At 38.7% G+C, this 22,347-nt stretch overlaps 1 protein-coding gene across 4 annotated transcripts in view; it reads left to right on the forward strand.

The window, feature by feature from the left end:
• The window catches only part of Dsor1 (mitogen-activated protein kinase kinase 1), a 172,468-nt gene that overhangs the window by 58,492 nt on the left and 91,629 nt on the right, over nt 1–22,347 (forward strand). For all 4 annotated transcript variants that reach the window (XM_067153266.2, XM_067153269.2, XM_067153267.2 and 1 more), the window contains 2 exons: nt 6,703–6,815; nt 6,916–7,027. In XM_067153266.2, coding sequence (XP_067009367.1) covers nt 6,703–6,815; nt 6,916–7,027 — 225 coding nt within the window. The remainder of the gene's footprint in view (nt 1–6,702; nt 6,816–6,915; nt 7,028–22,347) is intronic.

Consider the following 22,347-nt stretch of genomic DNA (forward strand, 5'->3'; position numbering starts at 1 on the left):
AGGGCCTAACGTTCATTTGAAGCAATAAAAAGAATTGGGAGCAGAAAACTACTTACTCGTACAGGATACAGTCAGGATGAAGGTAATGAGAAGTCGGGATCATGTGTTAACACTACTATCTAGTTTCACTGGTGGTGTGCGCATTAGTGGATGCAAGATGTGTTCTGCTACATTCATAAATATTCTTACCCTAATCTATTCATTACCAGTATCACTAACAGTGTCTCTTTTCCAGTATCTAGTGCAGAATCTGCATATATGCTGTGTGTTTTTTTTTTGTGCCATCGGGAATTGAGTCATAGTACTGTATGGGCAGTCAAGCCCACAGTATTCCTAACAATGATCCGAACCATCTCAGCCTCCTCTCTTGCATCTTCACCATGAACAGTACTAAGTCCATTTGCCAGACTGCATTATTCATAGTATGATCTCATTGTACGAACCCAAGACTCCAATGGGTCATCTGTAATTCCATCATACTGAGTGCCTGTTCATGTCATGATGTAGCTGCCCAATACTTCATTCCCTACAGGCTAACAGGACAAGCTATATGTTATAGCTTTTTGCCTTTAGGTTTCTGTTGTTCTCAGAGAACTCCAATGACTTATCACAGTTTTGGACATGCCGTATTGACAATACTATGGATGCTAGGATGGATGTCATTGTTGCTACTGATGATTGAGTCAAGCTACTTGAATTGTGAGATCTTAATCATTCTTTACGTGTAAAATTAAAAGTAATATCTTGCCTAGGTTTCTGACATTTGATGGGCACGATATGATCTGAAAAGTACTCCATTAAAATTTGACTGACCATCTCACCTGGTTTTAAGATAAATAGAGGTGCTAGATGTTTTAAGTCTAACTCAGAATAGATTTTATTTAGTCTCATGGGGCTGTGGAAAATGAGTCATAGAAACGTTTCAAGCATGCAGTTTCATTTTTAATATTGTAACATGAAGGCTGGTAGGTAAATAAACACACAACTGGTAGCATTTACTCTAGGATGTATTGACTAACTAATGATTGCTTATACAACAACACAGGCACACAATTACACCAGTTAGTGTTCTATCTTTACTCTTACTAGTCAGTCAGTCTAGTTATTTACTTTGACACTTTGAAACTAGACCAGTCGTGCTACAACTGTCACTTGGACCCTAGATCAGTTCACGATTACACTCACTGTACACCATCACGATTACACAGTTCATAGTTTGTGCATACAACACATTCTTTACAGTTCTGTTTGTAGTAACAGTCCATACACTCACAATGATCATTCACTATCCCACATCATTCAGCTGCACTGTCCCGCACTTGCTGTCAGTTTACACACACAGTACCTACAGCACTCAGTTTCTTTGCTGTCCACTGACTGATCTAGTGCTCCACAGTTGAATCCACTCAAGTGAACCTTTGACAGAACCAAACCATCTCAGTCACTAGCAGAACTGAACCACTGAAGCTCATTCGGCCTTCCTTAAATAGGGAGGCCTGCCCTTCCAGATACTTCACAAGTGTAGAAACCCTTGGAGTCCTCTGGAATCTGAAAGCTCAGGGTTTCACCCTCTAGTCCTTTCTCGCACTGTCGGGGAGGCCTGAAATTAGATCACAGAATGGTGGCAGAGGGGGCTGGCCTTGTGCACTTGGCTTGATCCTGACTGGTTGCTGCAGTAGCGAGTGGATGGATCCCTAACTTGGTGACATTATTTGCAGCTGGAGCCAGGCTAACTTGCTCTTCACAAAGCCTTACAAAGAAAAGACAGACACGGTCACAGTATGTTTGTATAGAGATGGAAATACTGAAGAATTGAAAATCTACAGCCTGTTTCCAGTCATTTGACCGGATCAGGAATGGAATAAATGAAGCCCCCATTTGGCAGCGAGGATAGAAATAGTGCCAGCTGCCGAACCCTGTCGCACTCCTTTGGGGCAATGATTAATGAATGACAGATGGAATGGAATGATATTGGAGAGTGTTGCTGGAATGAAATATGACAGGGAAAACCGGAGTACCCAGAGAAAAACCTGTCCTGCCTCCGCTTAGTCCAGCACAAATCTCACATGGAGTGACTGAGAGATGGAAATATTAACAATTGTTATTTCTCCTCTCTTGCATGATTGTATGGCCCCAAGTACCATGTGCAAGCATTTTATTGAACAGCAAATCATTACCAGTATCAAACTGCTTGCTTGTCCATTTCGATGATCCATTTTACTCTATCAGATGGCAGAGAAACTGTATTGGTCAACCTGTTGCCAAATTTTACTTGATTTTATTGGTTAAACACAGAGTTTGTTGCCAGAGATCTTATATTTGCCAACAGCATACAATATGGAGTGCCGTATTAATATTTTTCCACTCTGAGAATACAATTTTTCTGCCAGGTTTGAACCCACTAGTTTTGCATCCAGAGGCCTACTCTCGATTACTGGTCCTCAGTGGGAACTTGAATGTGATCAAAGGATAAAACAACATTATCACTACGTTACTTCTTTCCTGCTTTCAAAGATGAGTCAGAGAATACAATAAAAACCTCCCCAATTAAAGTAACAACTATAGATTTGTTTGGAATTGGCATTAAATGTGCATTAAGTAGAGCAGGGCACAACAATCCCTGGTGCCTAAAATTCTTTCTTCGGTGCCTTCTTTTTCGAACTGAGCATAATCACCCGCTTTATATATTTAATTCCCGGTTTGGTGTCTGAACTATTGCAAAGCGCATGTAATAATAGACACTCCATACGATTTATTGAACTCGGTTGAACAAGAGAATGAGGTTAGCTAACAGCGAGTACCTTGGTAAGTATGGGCGATTTCTGCTTTGAAATTAATGTTATTACCATTTTAAATAATAATCAAGGCCATGTTATATAAGCAGTAGTAGAAAAATTAATGTTAAGTACAAACATTTGGGTGTTGAGAAAACTTTTCGTAAAGAAAGTGTTACTGACATATAAATAACTCAAAATTTAACCCCTTAACTGGGTACTAAATTCTCCACATGCGTAACCTGCCCCGAGTACTTTTTCCCCACTGGAATATATCATCACCTACGAACACGCTGAAGTATTCTGCGACATTGTGCTCGTCACTAAAGTCTATATTTTTCTTATTTTCACCTGTAAAAGCAAACCTTGGTCTTGGGGCACTATTTGCAACAAAGTGAGCCGGCTGAGTTACATTTTGAACATCGTCTGCGTCACTTGGTTCGTCTGGAACAACTTCACTTTCACTTTCAGGATCACTTTCACTGTCTTCTTCATCAGTATGAATCCACTCATCATCATCAGATAAAGAAGATAGCTCATCATCACTCTTCGCTTCTAAAACTGTCGAAATACCCACACAATCAAGCCGATCTACTTTACGTTTGGAAGCCATGCTTCGCGACATAAATGGCTGGACGGGAACTTCGAGGAAGGCACCAAAACAAATACATTTCACGAAGCTGTGACAGCTCTAAAAAACAATACACAGCATGATCTCGTGGAAAACTTATATCAACTAATGCAATAGATTCCATGGCAACGCCATATGCCTTCACCCTCAAGATAAATACCTGATACATTTTACGATCGACTAATGCAGTCATACCCACTGTAGAAGCCCAGCGCGAAAACTTCTAAAGACGTCATACCCACTTAAAGGGTTAATATACAGTACTTCTCATGTAAATGACACACAATAATATCCTGCGATGCTCCTTTATTAACAAAATATAATCTCTTTTGCTATTAAATTTATTATTTTAACAGACTGTTAATGTAAAGTGAAATAGAACATACTCTCGTGAAATTTATTTCCGTATGTTAACAGCATACGAAGCTCCTAGGCAAGTTCACGGACACAAAATGCACAATAAGGATGTCTTGTAGGTATGGGTTGTTCCTTGTATCATACTTTTTTATAGATAGGTAGATAGATATAGTTTAAGTTTATAGTTTAACTAATCTATACAAAGGAATTTTACAATTTGGTGTTGTTGACGACAATATTCACTTTACTATTTACAGTTTACAAGTTTCTTAGAACAGTATCAAAATATAAGTATGCAACAATTGGCTAGTTTTAAATTTTATTTTGTGGTAATCTTTTGCAGTGTATAAAACTATAAAATCACAGTACCTATTGCTAATACTATCATGTTTTATTTTTCAGAAGGCCAGACGCTAGTATGCTAACGATGCAAGTACTAAAAAAAATTACCTGGCTCGGAGGTTTGAGTGCTTGCTCCTAGATTTTAAACATTTGTTATGGCCTGAAGTAGAGTATGTCAGAACCAGTAAATAAATAGAATGTTTGGCATTGATACTCAGAGACATTTCAAAGTCTGTGCAATGAAAACTTTTGAAGCCAAAAATATGCTGTTAAGACATACATGTTCAAGAATTGGTGCCTGATAGCGTTTTTTGAGCCCCTGACCTAGATGTCAGGCACCTTAAAACAAGAATCATAATAGCATTTCAGGGCAATTCTTTGAACTGACAATAGTGAATAATTAATTAGTGATATTGCTATTCATTACAACTGCATACATTCTTCTTCTTCTTTTCGTTTCAGCCATCTATGGGCTGCGATTATGCAACTTCCATTGCTTTTTCAAGATCTTTCTCCTTCCTCTTTCGCTAGTATTCTTTCATCCGTTGCCTTGCTCGTGCTCGTTCTTCTGCCGAGAATATTCTATTCTTCCTCGTTTTCTCATCAGCTAGGTCCTTCACCTCCGCAACTCTCTGCCTGAAGATTTTTCTGTTTGTTATATCTTCTACCGTAATCCCACATTTTTCTAAATCTCGGTGGACTTCTTTTACCCGTGGGACTTGTGTCTTCCTGTTCTCCTGGAAGGTGAGAATCCTGTTGGCAAGTCTCTCTGACTCCATCCTTTTAATATGTCCATAGAACGTCAATCTCCTCTTTTTCATTGTGGTGGTGATGTTCTCAAATTGTTGGTATAGTTCTTGGTTTGGTCTCATGCAATGTGTAAACTTGTCTGATAATTTTCTGGGTCTAAGAATCTTTCTAAGGAACCTCCTTTCTTTCTTTTCCAAATCTGAGAGTCCCTTTGTGGCTATTGTCTCAGCTGCATATAAACATAGGTTTGACTATCGTGCTATAGTGCTTGAATTTGGCCTGGTAGGAGAGTGACTTAGATTTGTAGGTTTTTTGACATAATCTAAATGCAGTTTCCATTTTTCTTGCATGTTCTTGAATTGCTGCTTTTTCATTCATGTTTGGAGTCAAAGTCTCTCCTAGGCACTTGAATTTTTTAGCTCTTTTGATGTCACCATACTCGGTCCTCATTGTCCAGGTTGGGTCAGTGGTATTTATGTTCATGTACTCCGTCTTCTCAAAAGATATTTGCAATCCTGTTTTGTCTGCTGTTTCTTTGAGAACTTCAATCTGCTTAGTTGCAATTATTATTTATTTACCACAAATCATACAGCGAAAAAGGGCAAGCCCCATGTACATTAGTTGCTTCACAGACCTACTAAGCTAATATGTATAATATTTACATTATTCACATGTTAACACTCGTACAGTAATTCATTCACTCGACGACATTTTCTCTCCCTTTCATACCCGTCCATGTACACGCAGAGATTGACATCTTTTTACATGGTTTGTAAACTGCGTTAGAGGCAAGGCTTTTATTTTAGATGGTAGCTTATTCCAGAGATATGCAGAGCGGCCGTAGTAACCGGATTGGTAGGAGGTGGTGCGGGCAAGTGGAGGGACAAGATTAACGGCTCTGCGGACAGAGCAAAAGGATAGGGAAAGGCTGCAAAACGGGTCAAGGTTAATGGAGCAGGCAAGGGATTTTCAGACGAAGATCAAGTCGGTTCTTTTGACAGTTGTGGGAGGTTAACCGAATGAAGATGGGAGCAGTAAGTTATTAGCCTTTCCGCCCGATTTTGTGTTTTCTGAGGTATGTTTAGATTTGTGACTGTGGTGGGACTCCACGCAGGAAAACCATAGGTTAGTATGGGTCTTAACATACTGAGGTAGGCTGTTTGTAGGGCCTCTGATTTGAAGCCTTTTATGTTCCTGCTAAGAAATCGCATGACTGTTATTGCTTTTTGCCTTGCCTCCTCTGTCTACAGGTTCCATTTCAAATCCTTAGAAATAATTAATCTTAAAAGTTTGATATTTGCACACTGTGGTATTACATTCTTATTTAGTTCATATGTGTTCTCTATGCAGTTTCTTGATCTACTTATTCTATTCTATTTATATTTAGCCCATTCACGGAACACCATACAGATAAATTTTGTAGGTCTGATTGTAGTTTTCGACTGTCTTCTATGTTTTTTATACTTTTATACAGAACTGTGTCATCTGCATATTGTGCCATGTGTGCGGTTATACATCCAGGAAGATCGAGCACAAACACGACGTACAGCAGGGGACCGATCACAGAACCTTGAACTATTCCTGATGTCACTTTGATAGGTTGTGACCGGGCCCCTCCGTATAACACACACAGTGTTCGACCTTCCAGGAAGGACCTCACCCACATCAATAAACTGCCTCTTATACCGAGCTGTTGTAGCTTTAATAGAAGTTGTTCATGCGGCAGTCCATTGCAAGTTCTGGATTGGATAGCACCCAGTAGAGATACCAAGATCAAACAACTTCCCATTGGAAATCTTCTGTGGTAATGTTTTAGACTAAATTTGTAATTAATTTTGTCTGTTTCAGCTCATCCATTTAGAAGTAAAACCTGCTATTAAGAAGCAAATCATCCGAGAACTCAAGGTTCTTCATGAATGTAACTTTGCGCATATTGTGGGTTTCTATGGAGCATTTTATAGGTAAGGAAAGTTAATCTGAATTTTTTTTTTCTTTGGCTTTGTATCCAGTACTGAAGTAGTAGTAGTAGTAGCCTAATTCTTTTTCACTTCCTGTTTTCAGCGATGGTGAAATTAGCATCTGTATGGAGTATATGGATGGAGGCTCTCTGGATTTAATTTTGAAAAAAGCTGGTAGAATCCCTGAATCAATCTTGGGCACAATAACTTCAGCTGTAAGCAACATTTATTTAAATTTATAGTTGTAGTTTCTTTCAGTCTTGTTCCTTAGTTATTAGCAAAAAAGTTATTAACATCAAAACCTCCCCATACCCTTATCTGCTAAATGTATTGTTTTATAGTTTCTTAAGATACATATTTCTTTGTCAATAGCAAAGCCAATACATTCAGATGCTTTTATTTGTGTGAGATCATAGAAATTAAGATTTCATATACTTGCAATTGATTGGTTATGGGAGAATAAATAAGTTCTTACATTTATGAGTTTCTTGATTTGTCTAACCTCAGGTTAGCGGGTTCAATCCCAGCTCAATCTAGAGGTATTTGAAGATGCTCAAATACACCAGCCTCGTGTGGTAGGTATACTGGCAAGTAAAAGAATGTGGGACAAAATACTGACATATTTGGCATGCTGAAATACTTGGCATCTCCAAACACCATAAAAATAGTTAGCGAGACTTAAATCTCTACTCTAATAAATACACATTTGATATTTAAAATCAACCTTGTCAATACTTAAGAGTTATTTACTAATTATTTATTTTCACCTAATATATCGCACATGTTTTGAGGACCTTATTGCCCTCTTCCTGAGCAGATTTTCTCACACTGCCAAATATCTCTTGGACCTTTTCACTTATTAATATACTTAACAAATCCTCTTGTAACCTTTACTGTATATTTAGTTTTAAACATACCTCAGTTATGTGTCATAAATAAAATATGTCATAAATGTTATAAATGAGCACTAAACTACATTATTTTATTTACAATCTTGCTTAAAATGTCTTAGCCTTGTTTGTTACTAACAAATACAATCAATTTATTAAAATTAGCATCTCTTAGAATTTATTAAAATCATCCAATCCAGAGTTTTCGTCAGTTAAATGCTGCTACTTCCATCTGTCCTCAGACACTCCCTATAGTGGTATCTTCTCACTCCACACTAAATAAATCAATTGTTGTCCATACGTAAACTTAATTGACCTTGACCTTAGCCTTGGGTAACAGTAGAACTGTTAACCATAATAGGTATTTTATTTGATCCTGTATTTACTTGTCTAAATCTATTAAAGGAACTATTTTAAATGGTTTCTTTAATAGATTTAACAGTAGAACATCAATATCAGGATCAATATCTACTCCTCCTCTAGCAAATTGGACAATGTTTGCTTATTGACACCCAAAACTGAAATCTGTCAGTTATTCTATTTAAAGTTTAGTGCGATCACTTTGCCCTTGACCTCTGTTGGTGTTATCCAAATCAATGATCGATTTTCTACTGACAGGCATGTTACCCAAGACTAATGTCAAGGTCACTTATATTTATGTATGGACCACAGTAGATTCACATAGTGTGGAGTGAGGAGATACCATTATAGGGAATATTTGAGGACAGGTGGAAGTTTAATAAATTGTTTGTATTTGTAGGTAACAGACAAGGCTAAGACATTTTAAATAAGATTGTAAATAGAATAGTGTATATCAGTCCTCATTTATGACATTTATGACATGACATATTTTATTTATGACACATAGTATATATTAACTAAGAGATGTTTAAAACTAAATATGGAATAAAGGTTACAAGAGGATTTGTTAAGTATAAGGCTGGTGTTTATTTAAGTGAAAAGGTCCAAGAGATATTTGGCAGTGTGAGAAAAACCGCTCAGGAAGAGGACAGTTAGGTCCTCGAAACATGTACGGTTAATTAGGTGATAATAATTAGTAAATAACTCGAAGTATTGACAAGGCTGATTTTAAATATCAAATGTGTATTTACTGGAGTAAAGATTGTAGTTAATACGGACCATTATAAAATCAAACCGCAATGATTAAGTTAATAAACTTAAATCTGTAACGTGATGATGATGATTGTTATGAGGATTGAAGCATATGTCATGGCAACTAATTTTTTTCCTCACATTTTCATGGTGTTATCATACAATGGTCATATGTCCTGGAAAGCATGACTCCCATAGTACACAAACACAGCACGAGATGGCACAGGTTCCACATACAGGGTGATGGGACTGCAGCAGTGTGTCAGGCTCCATGCAGAATGTATGTGACAAGGTAAGAACAGCATGCGTGCACCAAACTGCCTGTTTGCCAGGGTCACCATGCCAAAAAATATCATAAGAGTGCCTGTGGAAGCTGTGGGGAATAATGCCCTCTTGTACTGAGCCTTTGCGAGATGGACAGCAGCATTTCCGCTCAGCCATGAAACAAGCAGCGGCTTGCAATGGTCCAGTGCCCGGACTGATGTGTCGCATGCAGTAATTACCCAGTGCATGGATGTGGACAGAAAATGATCACTATTTGTGTTACAAGCTGAAACAGGCATTGAGAAACTAACCACCCACAGAATTTTATGGGATTTTTTTTGTAAAAATGCATCATGGCAGGTGCCACATGCACTCTCGGACATGCAAAAGTGGACACTGTATGCCATATACTCTGAGCACTTGGTACGCTACCAGCAGGAAAGTGAGCAAATGGTGGAGACAATGGTGAACATGGATGAATTTTAAACCAGGGTGTATAAACCAGAGCTTGTCTGCAGAACAACAACATGCAGGATCACCACAAAGACTAAAGTTCTGGCAAAACACTTCCCCCTTGAAGCTGATGGTCGTTGTGGCTAACGATGTCAAAGGTGTGATTGTGTGTCATTTCATCCCTCAACGGTGACACCAACATACAGTATTATGAATCTGTCTTCAGAGACAGTTACATTGTGCCATTAGAGACAAAACGCCCAGATTTTCTCAATGTCATCCTTCTCCATGATGCCAGACGGCATGCTGCAGAGGCTGTGTGGTGGCAACTTAATCACTGTAGTGGAGGAATACTGAAACATCCGCTATACTTAAAGGACCTGTCTCCATGCAATTTCGACCTCATCCCCAAAGTGAAAGAACCATAGCATGGGAGACGATTTGGGACATGAGAGGACTTTGCCAGTGCTGTGAAACATAAATTTGCAAATTTCACATACAGTGAGGCAACTGGTATCTGATGTCTCCTGCATCGTTGGTAGTGTGTTTTGGACAATCGAAGGGACTACTTTGAAGATTTGCCATAAAGGTTATTGTACTCCTCTGAGAAAAAACAGTGTGTAGCACAAGGATTTCATGACTGACAGTTTCCTCGGTTTATATCCTACACCTGGTAAACCTACTCTGCATTATTCATACATTCCACAGTACCTTATTTCCCACTCCCATCTGTATATTTCCAGTTGTACAAGTTATGACAGAAAAGTTCCAGGACTGAGGTTGTAAAAAATAGAAAAGTGGCACTTAACAAGCTCCTGTCGAAGTAGTCCCCTTGGCTATCTATACACAATTGTCAGTGTTTCTGGAGGTCTTGGAAGTGAGCAGGGAAATTGTCAACTGCGATGCATGTAAGCTCGTGTGTCACAGCCAGTTGGATGTCTGCGATATCTTGAAGCTTTCCTTTCAGTTGCAAATTCACTCACGGAAAAAAGAAAAAGTCGCATGGTGAGAGGTCTGGCAAATATGGTGGATGTGGGACGACAGTGACAGAATGTCTGGCCAGATACTCGGTAACAGATAAATTAGTGTGAGGTCTTGCATTGGGCAATGCCTGAGTGGCCTAGTAAGTGGTCCTGAGAGTCGGGATACCAGTTGCTACGGAATGAGAGTGGGCGGATATATTCTGACCCTCCTTGTGCTCAGGCGGCTAGGACTATACAATCCATCAGTGGTCCCTAACCCATTAGAGGAGATATCCTAACTTGGCCTATGTGCAAGTAGGGTAGCATCCTGCTTGACAAATTTACCGAGCTCAGAACATTTTAAGCAAGCCTCAGACCTATGGGAGTAACAGAGTCCCACTCCCATTTGACAGTTTGGTGAACAAAATGGAATTCGATGAACAAAATGGAATTCGATGTGGAGCTATCAGTATTAATGGGCTTGTGGAAGAAAGAAAGTATAACTGGCTGAGTCAGCAAAGAAGATGCATCTGGATGTACTTAGGAATAAATGTTAATCGAGAAAGGGGAGATAATGTGCAAAAGATAGGAAATTATAAAGTGTACTTGATGGGTGTTAAAAAGGGAAGGGCAGCATGTGGGGTAGGGCTGTTCATCAGGAATATTACACACAACATAGTTTCTGTTAGGCACGTAAATGAGCGAATGATGTGAGTAGATTTGTTGGAGGAATTAGGACGAGAATTGTCTCATTGTATTCACCATGTGAGGGAGCAGATGAGGATGAAGTTGACAAGTTATATGAAGCATTGAGTGACATCCATAGTCAGGGTCAACAGTAAGGATAGGATTGTGCTAATGGGCAATTTCTATGCAAGAGTTGGAAATAGAACTGAAGGATATGGAAGGGTGATTGGTAAATGTGGGGAAGATATGGAAGCTAATAGGAATGGGAAGCATTTGCTGGACTTCTGTGCTGCTATGGGTTTAGCAGTTACGAATACATTCTTCAAGCATACGGCTATTCACCGCTACACATGGGAGGGTAGGGGTACAAGATCCATAATAGACTATTGTAACTACTGCAAGCTATAGAAAAAATGAAATGAATAAACGGTGAGTAAAATAAGTATAAATACCAAGACTGGGCGCCACCTGTAAAACAATTACAGGAATATATAACTATGTAGAGCAATGAGAAACTCCCTCTCCCAAGGCGACGGTCATCAGGCTGACGAAGCTCCAGACTTACTTTATAACCTTACCTGTTTACCCCTGAAATTAGATGTGGGTAGCACGCCAGGTTCATCCTCACTCCACTGATAAAAAGATTTACTGCAAGTTTCATTCCATGACTTTACTCCCAAAATAATAAAAAATATATAATAAATACCACAATAATCATCACTTGATGAGACCCACTCCTGATTTCTGTCCACAAAGGCAACTTACAAACAACTACGACCAACATAAATCATTACTTGACAAGACCTACTCGTTTGTCGTTTACAAAGGCAAATATACACACTACTACCAACAACAAAATCATTACTTGACGAAACCTACTCGTTTGTCGTTTACAAAGGCATATATACACACTACTACCAACAACAAAATCATTACGTGACGAGACCTACTCGTTTGTCGTTTACTATGGCAAATATACACACTACTACCACCAACAAAATCATTACTTTCATTAGATATACATTTCTTAACATACCTCCAGGTAAGAGTCCCACCTCTCTCCACTGTTACAGAACAAAAATTGTGTTCTGGTAAAGAAAAGTACGACGACTTTCTCTACGTACGGATGCAACCTTCTTTACGAAGAGCATCCCTAACCTTATTTACACACTTCCTCATCGATGTCTTGAGTCTTTCCCAACTGCCCCACAGGTTAGTGTGACGCCTCACTTTTCTCCAACTAAAACTGCATACTCGGCCGACGATTTCCTTTACCAAGAATTAGCTCTGTGCACAACCACACATCCACTACCGAATGTAGATTCGGTATGCATCACCACATCCACTGTACATTATCTCGTAAAAGAATTATAGTCTAATTATTATACAGAGTTGGAATTACAAATAAACACTTAGTAGCGTCTTTTACATAACGGCCACCAGAAACTTGTAACATCAACGATATTTAGCGTGCTCACTCCGTAGGTAAAATATACTTAAAAACAATAGAGCATCGCCTAGGAATCTGCGCAAAGTAGCTCCCGCGCGCCAGTCTGAGTGAGATACACAGAGAATCAAGAACACAAACACAATCAGAAACAGAATCAGAGTCAGAATGAATTGCCGCACACACGTACGTACTTATATAGGCTTGCTGCACGTGGTTATAGAGTCCTGAAATGCTCTCACAGGCACTTCCTCATGCATCACTCAGTCAACCCAACCTCGCTTAAAACAAAGCCCTCATATTGGCTATCGTGCATCTGATGTGACATCGAACGTCCACTCACGTACATCCACATTGATCCACTCCAATCTTCAGCCTATACTACCTGGCCGTACCCCATGTTTCCAAGCCACTTTGTTGCAACACATTCAACTGACTTCAACCGTCCTTCCCGATATAGTCGCTGTTTTCCCGGTTGTACAATCCTTACGGCTAGGTCATATTTACAGACTTACCCAAACGGAAATTTATACAAAATATAATGATGCACATATGCAATATTCCCTAACTACACATTCTTCTTATAATATTACATTTTTACATTCTAAATAAACAAAATTACATGATTTTCATGACTTTAACATTACAAATTATTTTAGGAATGTACAGGTTTTCATACAGCTGCATGGCTTAGTATGGGTTCATAATAGGTTGAATATAACGCTTTCTTACATTTCTTCGGGACATGTTGGTTCAACAAAATACCCCTTACACTGGTAGAAGCTGTTTGCTTGTTGTATTCTTTTCCCACTTTCCTCGGTTATCTTTCCATCTTCTGGGATCACACTTCCCAAGTACTTGAAAGTTTAACCACTTCCAAAATATTACCATTCAGTTTTATCTTTCCTCTTCCTTCCTTCCTTCCTTCCTTCCTTCCTTCCTTCCTTCCTTCCCCTTGTCATCACTATTATTTCACTTTTCTCTATGCTTACTTTCATCCCAAATTTTTCTATCTTTTGATTCCATACATCTACTTGTTTTTGCACTTCCGTTTCATCCTCACTCCATATCACTATATCACCTGCAAACCACATGGCTTTTGTTGCCTGTCTTCCCAATCCCTGTTTAATGTTCTTATGAATTTCACCCATGACTATGAAGAATAGTATGGGGGATAGTACACTTCCCTGTCGGAGACCAATTTCAGCTTTAAACCATTTTGTTTTTCCTATAGTAGTTTTCACACTACTAACACAACTTTTGTACATAGCTTTCATCATTTGCACTTCCACTCTGTTAACTTGTTTTTTCCCTAATGTGTCCCATATCAACTGTCTGGGCACACTGTCATAAGCTTTCTCAATATCAATAAATGTCATCACTATGTCTTTTCCAAACTCCCATCTTTTCTTCATCATATGTGTTAATGTAAAGATCAGTTTGAACATTGATCTGTCTTTCCTAAAACCATACTGTTCTCCTTCTAGCTTCCTCCTCAGTCTTCCTTCCAATACTCTCTCAAATATCTTAGCTGCATGGGCAATAAGGGTGATCCCTCTGTAGTTATTACAGTCCTTATTATCACCTTTTTGAAATCTCTGGGATAATTAAAACCTTTCCCCACTCTTCTGGGATCTCTTTCTTCCTCCAGATTATTCTAAATAATCTATACAGCCACTGTAGCCCTATTGGTCCTGCTGCTTTTATCATTTCCATAGTTACCTCATCCACTCCTGCTGCTTTACCGCTCTTGATCTTTTGTATGGCTTCCTCTATTTCTAAAATCGATATCTCCTTTTCTTGTTCTCCTTCTTTCCCCATTGTTTCTTCTTGCTCCTTCTCATCTACCAGTTCACTGTGTTTAATATTTAGCAATTCTGAGAAATATTCTTCCCATCTTTTTAGTATGTCGGCTCTATGCATGAATATCTGCCCTGTTTCAGTTTTTACTAATTTTGTATCTTCCCTATTTTGTAAACTATTCTTCACCAAACCATACAAAACCTTTTTACTTCACTTTATATCCACCTGTAAAATTTCTGTGAAACTTTCCCAGCTTTTCTGTTTCTCTTCTTGTACTATTTTCTTACATACCTTTTTGGCTTCTTTATATTTCTGCCAATTCTCTGTACTATTGCTGTCTAGCCACTTCCTCGAAGCCATTTGTTTCTCTTTAACTGCTTCCTTCACCCTGTTGTTCCACCAAGGAGTCTCCTTTCCCTTTTTCCTCCCTGATAGACTTCCACAGGTGTTTACTGTACACTTTACAAAACCATTTCTGAAACATGTCCATTTCTTTTCCACACTGTTCACGTCATCTTTGGGACTTTCTTTCTTCAGATCCTCTTGAAACTTTTCCCTTATTTCCTTCTCTTTTATCTTCCATCCCTTTAATTTTCTTTCCTTTTATTCTATTCATTATTTTACCAAGTGTTAATTTGGCTACCAGCACTTTATGGTCTCCTTTGAAATCTGCTCTTGCACTGCTGTCACATCTTCCAGTTATCTAAGTTTCTCCTTCTCCACCAGAATAAGATCAATCATTGTCTTTGTCTTTCTATCTCCCCAACTATATCTAGTTATTTTTTGTGAGTTCTTTTTTTCTAAACCATGCATTGCCAACAATTAATCCATTTCTTCTACATAAATCTATTAGCAAATCTCCTTCTTCCTCTTGGTTTCCATAACTATAGGGGCCAATTATCTCTTCTTTTCCCTGTCTGTCTGTTCCAACATATGTATTTGTCTCTCCCATTATTATAACCTCTTTGTCTTCAATACAACTTTCCCGTTCTAGAAACTCTTCTAAACATTCATCTGAATTCCCGATTGGGGTGCATAAACGCGTATAAAATCCTTGATTCCACTCTCAAGTCCAAGTCTAACTTGAATTATCCTGTCACTAATGTGCTCAATTTTGTCCGCATATTGCGCTAGGTCTTCTCTCAATATAACACCAATACCATTTGTTGCCATCTTTTCTCCACTCCAATATAATTCTTTTTTACCTTTCCCCTTCCATTTTGTCTCATTGATTAGTATACCACGCAAAGTATTCACTGGCATCTTGGAAGGGAGGTTGCGATCAGTGGTTGAGACGAAGTTGGATGAAAACCAGTGTGGTTTCAGACCACAGAGGGGCTGCCAGGTAATTGAAGAATGCTGTGAGAGCAATAGCCAGTTATGTTTCGTAGATCTAGAGAAAACATATGACAGGGTACCACAGGAAAAGATGTTTGCCATACTAGGGGACTATGGGATTAAGGGTAGATTATTAAAATCAATCAAAGGCATTTATGTTGACAATAGGGAACATGCATGATCCAGGGTTTTAATTAAAAATATGTTAATCTGATTCAAAATTGCATGCAGAATTCAAAAATGTGATCAGAATGTACAAATAATAACTCCAAACATGATAAAACTCTAAATTAAAGTACGAAAATGTCACGTGACTCAAGTACATGATTCCATTGGTCTGACATCATCATACAGGTTGACTCAGTTAGCAGACGAAATAACACATAGTGTGCTGTGAGAAACAGGATACACTTCACGTATTTCTACTTTATGTTAGTGTCTGGCATAGTTAAATTCGAGGTATATACATTGGGTAATAATCTGAGTGGTATATTTTGGACTTCAAATGTATCCTGTGCAGACAGTGAGGCAGAAAACTTATAAATGATGTGTAGTTCCGATGTGCAATAGCACATCGCATACCACATACAACCACAAACAAACTGTTTATAAATTATCCAAAGGTCACTAAAACTAGGGAGAAATGGATTTCGGCAAGCCAGAGAAGTGCTGGGGATATATTGGAAAATCATTTTAACATAAGTTGAATTTGTTTGAATTTTCGATCACTTTTTCATGTCAGCTATTCTAGTGATAAAACTTTAATTAAATGCTTCAATTACATCTTGGAATATGAAAGTAATAAACAGTGCATTAATTAATGCTGATTATTAAAGTATTCTCCAAACCTAACCTAAGTTTTGGGTGATCCATGTCAAGATAAAAAATCAAAGGGGTTATGAACCATATTGACAGCTCTAATTATACTAGTTTATCTTGGCATGCAATAGTTATTTATGTCTTTATTGAAGAGCTTACATTTCTAAACAAATTTAGACTAAAGCTAAATACTCTAGAATATAACAAAAAGTAGGCATGTACGTCATGAAAGAAAACAATGTGAATTTAACAAATGTATATCTCTACACAAAACCAATGCTTGTCGGTTAGAGTGGTCTCATTCTTAAAAGTTAACTATGCTCAATTATAATAATTATCATAATATTAATGAAATAAATAACATAATTGCACACAGATGAAAATACATTACTGGTACTAAAAATAACAGTGATGTTGATGTTTAAAATATTATCCAAACTTAGCCTAAGTTTTAGGTTATACAAGCCAAGTCAATAAACCGAAGGGTAAAAATCACAGCACACACAGACTTTCCTATATTGAACGACAAAAATGTCACCAAGACACTTTTCTTGCTTGATATGCTCAGCTTGTTAAAAGCCAAATGTAATTAATGTTATTGGCATTACGCCCCACTAACTACTTCTACGGTTTTTGGAGACGCCGAGATGTAGGAATTTAGTCCCACCGGAGTTCTTTTACGTGCCATTAAATCTACCGACATGAGGCTGATGTATTTGAGCACCTTCAACTACCACCAGACTGAACAAGGATCGCACCTGCCAAGTTGGTGTCAGACGGCCAGCGCCTCACCCGTCTGAACCACTCAGCCTGATTTGTGAAAACTAGATGAAGTCATATTTTTTATCTTTATCATGTTTAACTTTTTTCCTCCACCAAGATATTTAATGTTTCTCTTTCGTGGGCCTCGGAAGTGGGTAGGCCAGTTGCCCCAACCATATATATATTTTCAGGAATGATAGATTTTACACCTATAGTACTATGATCTTTCTCTCTTTCTTTCGTTCTTTCTTAATCAGTTTACCCTCCAGAGTTGGTTTTTCCCTCTGACTCAACGAGGGATTTCACCTCTACCGCTTCAAAGGCAGTGACCTGGAGTGTGAGACTTTGGGTATGGTGATACAACTGGTGAGGAGAGCCAGTACCTAGTCCAGGCGGCCTCACCTGCTATGCTCAACAGGGGTCTTCTGGGAGGATGGGAAGATCAGAAGGGATAGACAAGGAAGAAAGAAGGAAATGGCTGTGGCCTTATGTTAGGTGCCTGGAGGAGGAGGAGGAGTAGGAAACTACGGAAAACTTCGAGGATGGCTGAGATGGGAATCGAGACCCCTCTACTCGGTTGACCTCCCGAGGCTGAGTAGACCCCGTTCCAGCCCTCGTACTATTTGTTTTCAACTTTCATGGCAGAGCTCGGAATCGAAACCGGGCCTCCGGGGGTGGCAGCTAATCACATTAACCACTACACCACAGAGGCGGACTAGTACTATAATGCTACCTATATGTTTATGTTAGTGCTGAAATCATATTTGTTATTTTAGTAATGCTGAAAACCTGAAAATGTTATGTTATTCTCTAATATGGAAATCAGTCTAGAAGGAAATGTTGAAAATGATGCAATTTCTATCCAGGTTCATTCTCATCCTAATACTATGAGTTACAGTACATTGCACGTATATAAAAGATGCCACTTACCAATTTGCTTTTGATCCGCGAATTTCTGCGGCCACAAAAGTCACTGTTTTTCAAGAATGATGACATCTACACAGGGTAGATTGTCTGACTATGCTGTGTTGAACACTTTTTCTGTCATTTTGAAGTTATTTGCGATCACGAATAATAAACAGTCGGCTTTTAGTAACAGCTGATGCACAATGGCTGGTAGAGCTGCATGCGGTACTGGATCGTGATGTCACAGCGTGCCGCTTATGTCAGAGGACATTTTACTCGCCTTGCAGAAAGGGACTTTTAAATATATTTTTAATGGTAGAAAACAAGGCAACTTACCACAATGTAATACGTTTACGTACTATTTCATTGGTGTACTTTTCAAAATAAATATTTTTGAAAATTATGCATGTTTCCTACTGGTCCGCAGTGAGAATTGATGGTAATTACTTCTTGGTTCAGGGTACTTGCAGGAGTTAGACAAGTCTGTAATCTTTCACCTTTGTTGTTCGTAGTTTACATGGATCATCTTCTGAAAGGTATAAAGTGGCAGGGAGGGATTCAGGCAGGTGGAAATGTAGTAAACAGTCTGGCCTATGCTGACGACTTGCTCCTGATGGCAGATTGTGCCGAAAGCCTGCAGTCTAATATTGTCCCCGTTTCTACCATCAAGGTAATTTGCCCCAGATTAGTCAGCCGCTCCCATGCGTATTCAGGTCGACCTATGATAAATAATACCTTAAAAATATACACACCCTGGATTTTGATGGGAAACATATAGCTAATATGGACACTGTGAGGTCAACTAAAACCTATAAATAAAGCAAGGCAAAGCATGGCATCAGTTTAAAGGAAAATCTGTTTATTAAATATAAACAAGAAAATATGAAAAAATGAAAAGCAAACATATCATAGTGATCAGATTTACAAAGCTCAGAATTATTCTCTCAGCTTGATAAAGTCCATCTTGAGAATCAAAGTATCATACAAATCTGTAAGTGTATGCTGACACACATACTTAACATTACAAGCAAATTCTTGAATTTTATAATTTTACACTTCGGCTAGCATGCTCGCACCACACACCTGGCTTTGTTTTTGTTAACACTTTCAACTGTAGATGAGTACATTCCCCTTTCCTGGATACTTGATATTGCAGTGGGGGTCCCTAACCTTAAGAAAAGACGTGATGTAATGCGCGAAGGGGAGACGAAAACTAATCTAACTGTACAATATCTAACACGCTGAGTGGTAAAACCTCCTACAAATATATACACCTCAATCATGAGCAACCTCATGCGCTTGACAAAACACTGTGAATCGAAACCACACACAAAAATCACATAAATAGCAAATATACGCAATCAAAGAAACAAAAACATGATGTCACATTTTCCAGGGCTCACCAAGAAAAGCATGCTGCATTTGCACAACTCTCACTCACTCAAAGTCTCGATGGAAAATATAAGGAAATAAATTTTACACTTCAAGCAACACTTCCTATTCAACATACACTAGGTTCCTGAAGTAAATTACAAGACACAAATTCATAAAACATAACAGAGTAAGCTTTAACTTAAAACAGATAATTCAACATTGGTCCCTGGGAAAGATTACGTGACACAGAATATTCCTCAGTGCAGTTATATCATAAAAGCAAATCATCACAAAGTACAGGCCGCTAGAACAAACTCTCCTTGGTAGACACACGTAACACCCTCACCAACAACATGGCGGAGTGACTCAAAAGCAGAGATTCAGTCTCCCAAAATAATACAGCAAATATCAAAAACACACAGGGTCCAACCCTTAACACATGCTGCTCATCAGTCTACCCGAGACAAGTCACACACACACATGAAAAATGCAGGCCTTTCAAACGAGGATCGCGTCCTCTTACTAATAATCACACAAAATATCACGTGTCCTAATGTTGCCAAGAACTGATACAAATATAAATGATGTCTAACATTCTCCCGCATGAAAAGAAACAAGATTGCGCTAGTCACAAATCAAAGCACTCGCACTTGTAAAGCTAAACATTTGAATGATAAAGTGACCAACTGTGTAATAATACCATAACTGGAAACTAAGGAAATGCCACATAGGCAATTGATCATGTCTGAACATATGAAAGTTACTGAAATATCTCAATCTTCAACTCAAGAAACTCGCATTAATAATAATGATAATAATAATAAATTTACAGAAAATTGCTTCTAAATATTCGGAACTTGGAGTACGAAACTAAGTTTGAGGTACTCCTGAATCAATCACTAATTTACACTCATCTTTATATTCAAATAATCATGAAGATGACGTTACCTACCAAACTTTGTGGATCCAAATTCCACCATGTCATACATCTCATTCACACATCATGCAATAAATCCTAGAAAACATGACGGAATGTTTCTGTACACGTCAAGCTCCCATTAATAATACTTTAATCTTGTCCTTCCTGACTTTAATTTAAATCCTTATTTACATTTACCTTTAAGCCCTGAGACGTACACTGCGTCTCAAACATAAAAGAAAACAAATCCAAAAAAATATGAGGCTAAACAAGAAAACTGACTTGTAAAAAGGAGTGACGTTAACAACTCAGCTAAAAAATCTGAATAAAATGGAAAGAAAGCAAGCTTCGACCTCGTGCAATTGGTCCACATTTACGTTACAATAATATTTACATTTACAAGCTTTCTACCATTTACTTTAATAGGACGTAGTCCTTCCAGCAAAAGCTTAGACTACTTTTGCTACAAAAAACACATGCACACATACATAATTACATTGAAAATTTAGTACTCATCTGTTTCGTCGACTTATTGTTGCCTGCCTTCAGGACAGCCGGCTCCCCTTCGTGTTACCCAGCCATATTGAATGTGGTGCCTTCAGAATAGAACTGAGTCAGTCCTTGGGTCTCCATCGTGGTGTAGAAATGTGATCTCGTAGTCTCCGTCGCTGCTTCTGCTTCTGGATGTTGTCTAAAATATCCCCTCGTTCACGGTGTAGAAAACTGGGTCAAGATTAACCTGCCAGTTACTAGAATACTACTGCCGGGGTAATTTGCACTGACCGTGAAAAACCAGTTCCCAATCAGCCGCGGGACAACTCTTCTTATCTAACCTCGTAAGTAGGTCATATATTTTCGATTTAAATGCTGGACTGGGAATAGTGTTTATGTACTTGAAAAATCTATTCAAACAAGCAGGCTACTATGCATTGAAATGAATATCTGAAACTGTTCTTTTCCTCTGAAAATAGAAAGATAAATGCCATTCTCCCAAAGTTTAAAATCTTGAATACTTAAATGCTGTCCCCACACGATCAAGATACATAAGTCGTGACCTGCACTCTCGTAAATAATACTTCTTCTCACAACATTACCTGTGCATAATCTTTCCGAATAAAGAGTAGCTAGCCCACGCATTAGTCGCTTTTATCAATTCGTCCTCTCAGACACTGTTGTATGCTCGATAGGGGCCATCACATACATAGACCAATGCCTAGCCAAAATGATCATTGGTTCAACACATCGCGTACCTGACACTTACTTCAAACGTATCTTGCAAGATTCTCTAGCTTCTTGCCGGGCTTCCGAAATGTTTTCCGTTGGTCCTGGTCGTTGGAGTTCCATTGTTTCCTTGTTCTGCTTTGTGTATGTCATGTCGAAATCCCTCCTTCTAAACATAGTTGGCAAGCAAATTGACCTGGGCTCCCGTAAGGAGAAGATGTTATCAGCTCAACAGATCCTGTAAATGGAGGTCTCCTTGGACCCACTGCATCCTGAGATGACGTGCTGATTTGAGGCATGGGTCTGATGTCTTGTGGACTCATGACTTGTCTAGCATAGATGTTCTGCTCGTACCAGGCCTTTCTGATGTGATCGGAGAGGAATACTCACCTCCATATTCGCTATGGTTCGAAGGGTGAGAGTCAACTTCCCAATGTGCTGTGAATTCGTGGTTTCTGAAGATGTGCCTATTGCAAGGGACGAGTCCCTATTTTTTGGAAGGCATTTACAGAAGCTTCCATTGTAGCTGCTTTCTTGGAAGCTGCCCCAAACAGCTTGGCTGCCAAATATGAGGTTA

Source organism: Anabrus simplex, chromosome 1, assembly GCF_040414725.1.
Source record: "Anabrus simplex isolate iqAnaSimp1 chromosome 1, ASM4041472v1, whole genome shotgun sequence".
In the NCBI taxonomy this organism is placed as follows: domain Eukaryota; kingdom Metazoa; phylum Arthropoda; class Insecta; order Orthoptera; family Tettigoniidae; genus Anabrus; species Anabrus simplex.